We start from the raw sequence: 13508 nt of genomic DNA on the forward strand, positions 1-13508 counted from the left end.
GGAATTCAAGGAGCCCAACAGGAAAATCACCTCCAGCTATGCCATGCTGGGAAAAGAAACAAACAAACAAAACAACAATAGCAACAACAAATATAAATGCTCTTGATTTATTTTTCGTTATAATTTTTGTAGTTTTTCTTAAACTACAAAAGTCCTCCAAGCTCATTCACTTTTTTTCTAGCGTTTTTATTTTGAAGTAATTACAGATTCACAGAAAGTTGTAAAAAACAAACAAAAAAAATTACAGGGTAGCCCTGTATATACTTTACCTCATTTCTCCCAGTGGTTACATCCTGTGTAATTACAGTACAATATCAAAGCCTGGAAATTGATGTTGATATGATTCACTTTTCAATTTTCAAAACAGAAAAAGAAATCCTCCCTAAAGACAACCTGGGCAGTCTTAAGTTGCATTTTACATTTTATTCCTACACACAGGTGATAACCATACTGCCCACCCTGGTAAACCAAAGGTGATGTGTTCCGATAGCCACAGAGAAGGTTCTCCCTGATGGATCCTCTGGACACTTTCCAACCCTAGGCCAGTGTTGTAGCAGAAGAGCGAAAAGCAGCCCACATTGGAAGATTTGGGTTAAAATCTGATTTTGCCTTCAAATTTGTGACCCTGAGCAAGAGGCTTGATCTTTCCCAGCTTCAGTGTCTTCATCAATAAAATGGAGAAAATCATGTTCCTGCCTACTTCATGGAGTTGTTGTGAGGATCAAATATGGTGCTGTATAGGCAGGGACATGGCAGGCTATGAACCAGCAATCCTCAAGCTTGTATTCTTTTCTGAGAACATGGCAGGTTACAGAAGCGTAGCTTTTCAGAGGTGGCTTTATTCTTAGAAACAGAACAAAACTACCTCGTTATTAGCCATGTGGCCTAAAATTTCTGTCATATGTAAATAATCTCCCTTTCCTACCATACTTGATAGAACAGGTACTAGAAATCCATATGACAAGCGCTTTGTCATTCATTCCCTGCATGGGATCTATTTTAAAATAAATATTTCCTAAGTTTCTTCTACCAGGTTGAATGCATTTTAAGTCTCTTTTATTTTTATCCAGACTACAGGATTCATTCTTCCTTTTTTTTGTGCCAGCCATGAAACCCACAAGAGCTGCTCTTGACACTAGTGAGAAATTATAAGGATACCAAATTAGACAGCGGATGGTTTATGAAGTAGAAATGGAAATCATCCAAGTTCCAATGCACCTTGGTTTGTCTGGATATATTATCTAAACTCCCAACTCACTGGTGGGAGTCTGGTTTGTGCTAGTTTGGGCAGTAAGTGTGAAGTAATATATAGGAGAAAATAAACACAAATCATGAAAAGTAAAGATAAAAATCTTTGAACTGAATGTTTTGGGTGTTCTAATAAAAATACTGAGACTTGTTTCCTCCCCTCTCCCCCCATGTGCAGGCTGGCATGGCTCTGACCTATGACCCCACAGCCGCCATACAGAACGGGTAAGTCAACCATATATATTTTCTCTGTCTTAATTGCTAGCTTGAAGTCTGAGTGAGTACCAAAGAAAAAAGGGTCAAATATGTTTTGGTTTTGTGTCAGTTATTTAAACCAGACTGTTTTGTTATTTTTTTTAACATTGGAATAATTTTTATTCCCACATGTGATTCTGATCTCTATTTGCACAATTCCTCTGTCTACAGGAAGCCCTTCTCTTTCTTTTTTTTTTTTTTTTTTTTTTTTTTAACTTCTAATCTCCTCCCACCACTTCCCCCAGTGATGAGACACAGTGAAGAACTGGATGTGAAGAGGGAAGTATAGATACAGTGAGAATTATCTGTGTTTCTTTAGGAGAAGAGTGACACCTCTAATAATCATTATAGAAATTAGCTTTCAATAATTTCAAGTGTGTGCCTGGGGTTAATTCCTACATCAATAATGCTTTTTTTCTCTTTCCTTCTGATAGTCTGGGTAATGGTCATAGACAGAAGTCAGGGTAGTAACTCAGGTGATTGTGTCCTCATTCTTCAGTTTAATTAGCCTCTTAGTTAGCTTTAAATTCCTCCTCTGAAAAATAAGACTGTTAATCTACATGGTCTGGCCTCTCTACAATTCCTTGGATTCAGAGTATCTTTAGTTGGAACTCTTTTCTCACCTCCTCTTGCTTTCTCTCTGCTTTGACTGTCTTATAATCAACAATAATCATTCTTTGGTTGGTTGCTTATTGTAGTTTCACAGCCTTTTATGTTGGGTTTCCCCCATTTCTTTCAATCTTCTTAAAGAATCAATTGTGATGAAGGCCTCATTGAAGATCAATATAAAAGATAGAATGAATTAAATTCCATTTTTCTATTTGGTCAGTGACCTCTAATGAAATCACTAAGACGTTGAGTGTTTAAATAATTATCTCTTATTCTTACCATCATTCATTCCACCAGTCATTTATTCATCCATTCAACAAACATCCAGGGAGTCTACCAGGCACAGTGGTATGTCCTATAGATGTTAAGGATCACAGTATTCGAGAAGACATCCTCCTGCAAGAACTTTGCAGTCCACCTTCCATTAAGAGTTAACCACTGGTAATAAACAAGGGTGTAAGTTTGGGCCTTTGTCCCCTTGTTGATGTAGATTTCCCTCCAGGAGTGAAGCTTAAAGATATCCATTTATTTAGCCAACAAGCATATTTACTTACCCCCGCCCCCCGACAAAAGCACTTTAGACTTAGTGAGTTGAGAAAAGTAAAGACCCAGCCAAGAAAGTCCTCTAGAATTAAGTTGCATAGCTGAGACATAATAGTTAATTCAAAAGCTATGAAATGAGACATAGTGTGCTAAGTGACTGACACAATATAGGTGCTATGACAGAAGGAGTGACATTTACTGAACATACACTATTTACAAATTACTTGATATTTTTAATTCAGTGGGGCATTGATTCAAATGGGTATATCTGATTTGAGAGTTAAATGAATACATATTGTTAGAGTAAGTAATTTATTTTGAAAATGGGTACACATACAGAGAAACAGAAATGATAGTTACATAAACACCTGTATGCCCACTCATTAGATTCAGCAAGTGCTAATGTTTTACAGTGTTTCATATATATATACACGTGTGTGTGTATTCATACCTACATATTTGTATGTGTGTATATCTCTTATGCAAATATGAGTCTACCTGTTTCCCAAGACTATATGTCAGGGATTGAAGATGCACAGTGACCTAGATGTACCTAGTCCTCGTATCATAGAGTTTATGTTGTTAAAGATAGAAATAGGATAACTTATTTTTATACTTAATTATACACTTAATTATTGAATTACAATTGTGTTAATCACTATTTAGATCAATAGATATTTTTGCTGGACCATATCAAAGCAAAATTTAGACATCATAACCAACTTCACCCCTAAATTATTCAATACACATCTTCAAAATTACAGACATTATGCCACAATGACAATATCATTGTCACATACACTGTAATTAATACTAACTCACAAATGTTATCTGTTTTCCATATAACTTTCAGTTATCTCTAAAATGCACTGTATTGCTGGCTGATTCTGAAGCAAAATTTAAAAGCGCACACGAACATACTTTGAATGGTTTATTTCATGAACTAATGATAACTCCTTTGGTGAGTACTAACATTCCCATTTTACAGATAAGTAAATGAGGCCATTCAGTCTGAGGAAGAGCTGGGAGTCAAATGCAAGTCTCTTACTCTAAGGAGAGTCTGATGCCCTTGACAATTAGCATAAAGGGAAAGCAATACAGAAGCAATGGTATTTGATATAGACCATCAAATGCCCGCTCCTACTCCCACTTGAATAGTCTCAATAATGAATAGTTTACTCAAGAACAAACCTTTGATGCTAAAAGGACCCACATTCTTTTATTTATTTATTTTGTGTGGAAGCGGGTATTAAACCAGGGCCTTACACATGATAGGCAAGTGCTCTACCACTGAGCTACACCTTCAGCCCTTTTATTTTAGTCTTTTCTTTTGAGACATGATCTCACTAAGTTGCCAAGGTTGGCCTCCAATTTGTGATCCTCCTGCCTCAGCCTCCTGAGTAGCTGGGATTATAGGTATGTGCCACCACATCAGCCCAAATTATTGATTTTTATCTAATCTCATAAAATAAAGAACTTTATTCCATAAATCAGTCTCTCTTTTCAACACATTGCTGCCCATAAAATATTACTTTTATTCTGTACATTATACACTTCAATTCCCCCCCACCTACAAAGATGTTGGAAACAAAATAATCCTTTCCACTGGCAGGACCCTCTGTATAGCAACCAGATCTTCTCTTTCCTGATAAACATCTTCAGTATTCTACACAACTGTCGTCCTTAGTCTTTTCTGATTCAGCCTGTTGAAATGTGAATTTTAGACCAAAACTCACAGGAATTTCTCTTGTTGGTGTCCCCAGAGATCTCCAAATTTGACAGTTGTAACTACAGTTTTTAGTCCACTTACATATTTAACATCTTATACATTTGATTTTTTTTAATTCACCATTTATACTGTTTTGAAACTCTTCTCTTGGATCCACTCTTTGCTATTTCTTCATGCTCCTCATTTTACTGCCTTCAGTTTCCTCTTCTGATTCTTCCCCTTCTACCTGCTTTTTTTTTTTAACTTATTTTTAGGAACTAAAGACCTCACAGTTTAGTACATAAAGCTTCAGAGCCCTACCACTGTTTACATGTGTCTTTGCAAGTCCCAAACTGAGGTCATGATCTTCATCAACACTTCACGATACAAACCACACAAATTTAAGTGGAGAATACTTACCAAATTATCTTTCCTGTTTAAAAAATTCACTCTAAAAGTCACTTAGGCTATCAAATCCAGATTATAGTATGGATTCTTTCTTTTGGGTTCTTCTACATTCGCCATGATCAAAATTTTCATTAGATTTTGTTCTTTCTATGTCTAAACTGTATCATCGGCTCAGCCTTCCCTCCTGCCACTGGGGGAATTAATCAAATCACCATTATATACCTGTACTACATTGTCATTTACCTGCCTCTAATATAGCTTCTCCAAATGATTTTCCTGTTGCTTTTAAAAATTTTTGTTTTTTAAAGATTATTGATTGATGTGTTACAATTTTACAAAAATGGGATCTATTATGATAAATGCATATATGCACATAACATAATTTGATCAATTTCATTCTCCAGTACTTCCCCTTTTTCTTCCTAGTCCTCTTTCTTTATTCTACTGGTCTCCTTTCTATTTTCACAAAATCCCCGCCTTATTTCCCTTTTTTTTTCTCTTTAGCTTCCACATCCAAGAGAAAACACATGATCCTTGACTTTTTGAATCTGGCATATTTCATTTAACATGATTCTCTTCAGTTCCACCCATTTTCCTGCAAATGACAATTTCTTTCTTCTTTTCGACTGAGTAAAACTCCATTGTGTATATACACCACATATTGAATAATTTGTAAAAGTCAACGTAATCACAGGAATCACATACCTACCTGATTTGAAGTTCTGAGTAACATTTACTAACCAGAGAATGAAATTCAGAATCCCCCAGGTAGCCCAAAAGGAATTCCACACATGGGTTACTGCAGCTGAACTGTGGTTCTCAGAACATCACAGTGCACTCTGGGTCTTGTTACTTAAGGGATTTTCTCTACCTGAGTTCAGACATGGTGACACCCACTAATCACCCCCACCACACACACGTTTTTAAAAAGTATTCATTTCAGGGGCATCATCAAATGATATTAGGCACAGCTATTATACAATTGGTCATCAGAGAAATAGTATAAGCAATGGTTCAGAGAACAGAATTCAGAACCAGCTCCCCTGAAGTACATCCAAGTTCTGTCATTTACCAAATACGAGACCACAAACTGTACTTCAGTTTCCTTCTCTGTGAGGTTGAGATGACAGTGCTAAAATCCTTTCATAAGACTGTGTGAGGATTAAAGGAAATTGGTGTGGTGTAACATAATCAGCATTGTAAATACTGATGATATTGTTGCATTCTGTGGCAATCCCACAATACGTGTCACAATTAGCCTTTTCATCACATAGCTATTGACACACGTGTTTGCATCCCTGCTGGACTGTTAACTCACTGATGAAGTTCACTATGTCTTATTCTTTTGAGTAGACAGTTTTTAAACTGGGCACAGTGTTGCATGCCTATAATCCCAGTAATTTGGGAGGCTAAGGCAGGAGAATTCCAAGTTCAAAGCCAGCCTTTGCAACTTAGGGAGGACTTAAGCAATTTAGTGAGACCCTGTCTCAAAATAAAAATAAAATAAAAGGCTGAGGATGTTGCTCTGTATTTAAGCACCCCTGGGTTCAATGCCAGGCACAATAATAATTTTAAAAAAATAAAGTTGAATAAACTGTTTAACCCAGCATTGGGAATGCCGACTCAGAAGTGGAAACTCTGACCAGGTGTGGTGGTACACGCCTGTACTCCCAGCAGCTTGGGAGGCTGAGGCAGGAGGATCACGAATTCACAGCCAGTCTTGACAAGGTAGTGAGACCCTATGCAATTCAGTGAGACCCTGTCTCTAAATAAAAGATAAAAAAGGACTGGGGATGTGACTTAGTGGTTGAGTGCCCCTGAGCTCAATCCCTAGTCCAAAAAAAAAAAAAAAAAAAAAAAAGTGGGAAATCTGTCTGGTGATACCTGCTTCTTTTAGAGAGTTGACATCAGGGAAATCCCTGCCTCACCCCAGCCATCTACTCAAGCTGCTCCCATGTGACATCTTAACCTGATTCTCTGTAAATACAACATCTAGTGTCACCCAAGCAAAGTGCCCCCGAATATGTGATGTCCTGGGTTGAGAATGGAATTTTGAAAGCATTAAACTATCCATTGTATTATTGATGATGAGATGATAGAAATTTTATATACTACAGTGAAACTGAAAGAAATAGAGAGATGATAGCTAAGCAATATGATTCATTTGATTCTTTTTAATAGAGATAATTTTTAAAAATATTGTGCTCATCTCTGGTTTTTATTGCCTCACATGGTAACATTTGCACTGGCAGAACAACCATTTCTACACACCTAAGATGTCAAAATAGCTGCAAATATTTTCTCAACATACTGTCCCTTAGGTTAACGCTGGCACTTCATAAAGGTATAGAAGCTGATTTAGATAACTACTCAGCACACCAAGGAATGTCTAAAGTAAACGTCTAGAATAAAGTGTGCTATTCCCTATTCACCCGGCTGTATTCCATCTATCAGTCAAACCCAACTCAAAAATAATAGAGAAACAGAAAAAAATACTTAATATGTAATACTGTGGGGAAGAAGCTAGTTCTATACCATGGGCAGACCAGAGGATGGTACCCAAAGACACAGTTGCAACTCACTCCAATCTGGTTAGTACTATTAAGGATTATTTAATGTTGATTCATTTGAGTTCAAAACTTTTTAAAAATTGCTATCTGTTGTACCATTGAAAGTTATTTTTGTGATACAATTTGAGAAAAGAAATTTTCACACTAATTACAAATGACATGTACACAGTTCTGATGTGATATAGAAAGCAAAACACAAAGTACTAAGAGATTTATGTACATATTCATGTTTATATATATATATATATATATATATATATATATATATATATATATATATATATATATATGAAATATTTTGCAAGAGGATACAAGAAAGGGTAGTAATCATTTTGTGCTAAGAGCCAATGGAGAACTGGGAAATAGAGGCAGAAGGGAAATATTTTTCACTGTTAACCTTTTTATATATTTTTAAATGAGGCAAATTAGTTCCATTGGACACAGAGGATAGGGATTTGTGTTCCAGTGAGGCATTCATTGAGTGGCTTCAGGATGAGTACTAACATGAGTTTGTCCTCTTACAGAAGTCCCACTTATAGAAGTCCTGGTTGAAGGACATATTTTATAATCCTGTACTGTCCTATAACTACATGCTGCCACAGGCCTTTCTGAGAATCATAAGCCAATATGTGGCTGGGTTGCAGCTGGAACCTCGCACTGTGTAAAGATTTAAATGTTCTGAGTCCCAACACGTCCACATTAATAGAGCAAAGAAACTGAAATAAAGACTCTCACATTTAGCTTGATTGTTACCTAATGAAGAACAAACATTTTGTCACTGGACCATGGTAAATGTGTGCTGTTTGCGTTTAGTCAGCGGAAAATGTTGGTTCTGTCATCTGCCTGAATCTATCCAATTACCACGTTTAAAAGAATTAGTTCAATGTCACTTCTATATAAGGCTTTGGAGATTAGAGTGAAGAAGTATCTGAGTCACTCTAGAAAAGGAAAAAAAAAGCTGCATACTTTTTCCAAGAGGGTAACTTGCAAGAATAAAAATTCCTGTCCTTCTTTCAAAGCTCTCTAGCATAACTCTATAATTTGTTATTACTCTTGCCCTATTGCTTTTTTAGCAGTTCAATATGAAATTCCATCACTTTCAAATATGAGCATAGGAGGTGGGGAACAATCCCTCCCATATTCAAAATCTCATCATTCCTGTGCCCTTTTCACTGAGAGATGCTGTGTGAGACCCTCTTGGATTGTTTTATTTGAATAAAATGTATTCTTGGGGGAGATATAAAAAGAATATTTTCTATAACATTGTTTTGCCAGCTGTTTTATATGAACACTTGATATTAAGTGATACAGAAGCCTTATCTTATTATACCAGGAAAGAAATCTAATGTGAAGGATACGTTGGCATTACAATAAAAATGACCAATAACTTATTAATCTTGTGCTCTTGTGTTACCCTGAGGGTAGCCTTCATGGTTCTGACTCTAACAATATAGCCTGCAGACATGAAACACAAGCCTGTGCTGTTTATTTCAGTGTGTAAATAGGATTTCATAGTTTTTTTTCTATAAGAAAAAAAATATCCTACCCTGGGGTTATTGATACATTCATGTTGTTTTTATTATCAGTGAAATAAGATTTCACCATATTACTACTGACTGCCAAATCCCCCGAAGATGACTTTTCTGTAGGCAAAATAATATCCTATTAGTGACCTACACTTGCATTTTCTGGACTTACAGAGGCTCCCTGCCTTTACTGCCAGATTACCATGGAACTTTTCACATTCATTAGAAATATTAAGTTTTCAGGGGCTGGGGTTGTGGCTCAGTGGTAAGAGCACTTGCCTAGCATGTGTGAGGCCCTGGGTTTGATTCTTAGCACCACATACAAATAAATGAATAAAATAAAGGTCCATAACATCTAAAAAAAAGATATTTTTTAAAAAGAAAAGAAATATTAAGTTTTCAAGGGCCATCTTAGAGTTCATGGTTAGTTAACTTCTCTTAGTCACTTTGGCATTTGGTATTTTGTTTGTGTGAAACCTCTCCAGAGGAAGCTAGCCCTTATGCCAAAGTCCAGTTTCCTCCATCTCAACACTATTAACATTTTGGACCAGATCATCTTGCTGTGAGAGCTTTCCTACGTGTTGCAAGGAGTAGCAACATCCTGGACCTCTTCACAGCACATGCCACTAGCATCCACTCTCCAGATTGTGGCAAGTGTCTCCAAACACTGTCAAATGTCCCTTGGAGGGAAAAATCCCCTCTGGCTTAGAAGTACAAGGCTAAATATAAAAGGGGTCCTTGTTACATTCATTGTATTATGTGAATCTTGTCAAAGAAATCTCTCTTAAGAGAGTACACTGATTTCAGGAAAATGTGTTGAGCAGTGCATTCTCAGTTTTCTGTAACAGGATTTTGCAAGGTATAATGCATGGGTTAACAAATATAAAAGCATAAGGGCACATGTTTGGAACTACCTTTAATCTATTATTATGGCTAAAACGTTTTGTCAATTTTCTCTTTCCTGTTCCCCAATAACATGTCACTTCTGCCTGAAGGTTTATTGGGATGTTCTAATTTTTTTGAGGTGATGCCTCTTATAGAAAGTATTTTCAGACGGTGATATGGACACATGACAGGGAATAGGAAAAAGCTAAGAGATTGGAAAGCACATTCTACAGTTCTCCCTTTGAGTCTGTGTATTTTCTTTAGATATAGCACCTTTAAGCCTCAGACACACTAGTAGTCCCTCCTGTCCTGGCTTAAGCAAGGGCTTTCTGTAAATTCATCTGGTTTGTGTTTGGGCTTGAGAAGAGCTTATTTTCAGATACCAGAATTAGAGGATCAAGATAGTATGCTGTGCTCAGTCCATTCTTCCTAGTACATTTTCCCTTCTAAATGACGCTGACTTGAGTGGCAGTATTGGAACTTGCTAGGAAGTATGAAATATCGTTCTCATTTGATGGGTAGGATTAGCACAGATAGAACAAAAATGCATTAAATTTTCCCCCAAGGGTTCCTTTTGTTAGTATCAGTTTACTTGGCTGGTTTCTTTATGTTTCTGTTCTCAGTTTTCCCCATGGAATTTCCTGTAAACTCTTCCTGTCAATCCAATTTTTATTGCTTTCATTTTTAATACTCCAATTGGTACATTTTATAAAATAGACCAGCCATGCTAAAATGTGATGCATGATTTTCTCTGTCGGTATAAGAGGTTAAACCTGAATTTCTACCGGAAGTTAAACTACTACATGGTATAAGAGAATGACTGTTGTTTGAGTGGTCTTGGGAGCCTGTCATGTCTTCATGATCCCTGGGACCAGTCGTTCTGTTTAACTGTCTCATAGATAAGACCTGTCAAAAGTAAGACTTAAAGGGGGTTATTAAATGCAAACCATGTTTTTCATAGAAAAGGACTTTTGTCTAGTTACTATTGTCTTTGTATGCATAGAAAACAGAGTATGCAATGCTGGACTGTGTTCTCTGGGCTTTTATCTCTTAGCTTCCTACCTGGTTTCAGGGACCCATTTTTTCTATTCCTGTCTTCTGGGCATTGGCCATCCTGTACCGTAATCACCATTTAATTCCCAAAGCTGCTCTGCATGTATTCATTCATTCAGTATTCAATAGTTATAAAGCATCTGCTATTTGAGCTAACATTCTAAAGAGAGAAATCATTGATAAAGACATTGCATTTCACAGTCTGGGATGCATTGAGAAAGAGTATTGAGTGGGTGGTTTAAACAACAGAAATTTGCCTTCTCACAAATTCTGAATGCTACAAGTTCAAGATCAAGCTCCCTGGTGGTTAGGTTTTGGTGAGAGCTCTCTTCCCAATGTGTGGACTGTATCCTCAAATGGCTTTTTCCCAAGGCATGTAAACAGTAAGCTCTTTACTGTCTCTTTTTATTAAAAACATTAATATTATCCAATCTAGGTCCCAACCTTATGACCTCATTTAATTCTAAATAGCTGCTTCCAGATCTTCCTCAAATACAACTACACTAGCAGTTAGGACTTCCACATTAAGAATTTGAGTGAGGATGAGGCTCAAACATTCAATCCATAACATATGTAAATAAATTTTTAAAAATTATGACTTCACATAGATAAGAACAAAGAAGACATTAAATACATAATAAAAAGGAGCTGGAGAACAAGCAGCCATTGCCCCATCACCTACAGGCCTCTCTAAAGAAGAAACAGTCAAGTGAGCCCAAAGATGAAAAAGAGGCAGTGTTAGGGAGTTTGGGGAAGTGAGCATTCTAGAGCTGAAGAATAATAAGTTGAGTAGCCTTGGGGGAGATCAAGGGAGTGAAGGAGTCAGTGGGGTTGAATCATAGTTGACCAAGTAGGAATGAGGTAGGAAAATATCTGAGAGGTAAGCAATAGGTACCCTGATTGAACTGGCCAGGACAAGGAGTTTAAATTTTATTTTTATTGCAATGAAAATCCTTTGGAGAGCTGTTAGGCTGATGGGAGTGGAAACAAAGTGTAGTTTGAGTGACTCTTAGAGAAACTCTTAGGGATGTTTCAGAGTCTTATCCATCTTTGATACACATAGAAAATGCTTAATATATTTTTAAATTGGAGAGATGGATGCTTTCTTAAATAATAATTGTCTTTTTAAAAGAGACAACTGCATATAACTTAGTATGTTCACTCTTTTCAGTGTATCATTCTGTAATTTTGACAAACCTACACAACTGTGTAACCTCAACAACCATCAAGGTATTGTACAGCTGTAGCCCATTCTCAAATCACCTCCTATGGCTTTAGAATTAGACCCTTCTAGCCGGGTGCTGTGGCACATGCCTGTTATACCAGCAGCTCAGGAGGCTGAGGTATGAGGATCGCGAGTTCAAAGCCAGTCTCAGCAATGGCAAGGCACTAAGCAACTCAGTGAGACCCTGTCTGTAAATAAAATACAAAATAAGGCTGGGGATGTGGCTAAGTGGTTGAGTGCCCCTGAGTTCAATCCTCAGTACAAAAAACAAAACAACAACAACAAATAGACCCCTTCTCCCACCCCCATTCATCTATTTCTGTCTCTATAGTTTGGACTTTTCATGTGTAATATAAATGGAATTATATGGTATATAATCTTTGAGTCTGACTTCTTTTAGTTAGCATAATTTGCTTTAGAGTCATCATTTTGAATGTACCAGTAGTTACATTCGACCCTCACTGTCTGTGGATTCCACACCCACTAATTCAACTAAGAGAGAAAATATTTGGGGAAAAAATATGTCTGTATTAAAAATACACAAACTTTTTTCTTGACATTATTTCCTGAATAATACAGAATAGCAACTAATTGTATAGTATTTACATTGTACTGGGTATAATAAGTAATTAAGAGGGGACACAAAGAATATAGGAAATGTACTCAGAATCAATGAAAACATTACCCCATTTTATACATGGGACTTCAGCATCCTTGCATTTTGGTATTTGTGGTGGGTCCTGGAACCAATCACACATGAGACCAAGGGGTGACCCTATTGTTTTTTAATCCCCTAGTAGTATTTCATTGCATGAATACACCATAGTTTATCAATCAGTTCAATGACATTTAAGGTCTTTCTAATTCCAGGCAAATATAAACATAGCTTCTATAAACATTCACATTAGTCTCTTTGTTTAAAGAAAAAATTTTCATGAATTTTTTTATTGAGAAGAGTGACATTCCTGAGTCTTATGATGTGTGTACTGTTAACTTTAAGAAACAGTCAAACTGTTTTCTAAAATGGCTGCACTATTGTGCGTTTCCAGGAGCAATGAATGAGAATTCTACTTTTTTTGAATCCTTGTCAGCACCCAGCTTTGTTTTGTTTTGCTTTGTTTTGCCATCCTAATAGACATGTAGCCATATATATATATATTTTTTTTTTAAATGTACAACTATAAATTTAGGGGTCCATTGGATAGAAATGATATAATGTAGAATGGACTAATTATTTTTCAGGTATACTTTTTTTTTAGATATTAAAAGTGTGTGGCCTCATAAAATTCTTGTTAAAAACTAGATAAAATAAAGTTAAGACTATCAACCCCTAATCCTTACTTGAAGAATTTACTCCTTAAATCCTGGCAACCTTTACTTTTCGTTTGTCTACATTCAATAGCAGTCTCAGGAAATGCTTCCTTTTCAAATAACCTAGGAAATTCTCTATGAATAAAACATCAGTGACTACTAAGGCT

General features: G+C 36.4%; 1 protein-coding gene across 20 annotated transcripts in view; it reads left to right on the forward strand.

The window, feature by feature from the left end:
• Rbms3 (RNA binding motif single stranded interacting protein 3) overlaps positions 1-13508 on the forward strand; it is a 1055032-nt gene that overhangs the window by 932676 nt on the left and 108848 nt on the right. For all 20 annotated transcript variants that reach the window (XM_071619646.1, XM_071619615.1, XM_071619630.1 and 17 more), the window contains one exon: positions 1427-1473. In XM_071619646.1, coding sequence (XP_071475747.1) covers positions 1427-1473 — 47 coding nt within the window. The remainder of the gene's footprint in view (positions 1-1426; positions 1474-13508) is intronic.

Source organism: Marmota flaviventris, chromosome 1 (assembly GCF_047511675.1).
Source record: "Marmota flaviventris isolate mMarFla1 chromosome 1, mMarFla1.hap1, whole genome shotgun sequence".
Taxonomy (NCBI): Eukaryota; Metazoa; Chordata; class Mammalia; order Rodentia; family Sciuridae; genus Marmota; species Marmota flaviventris.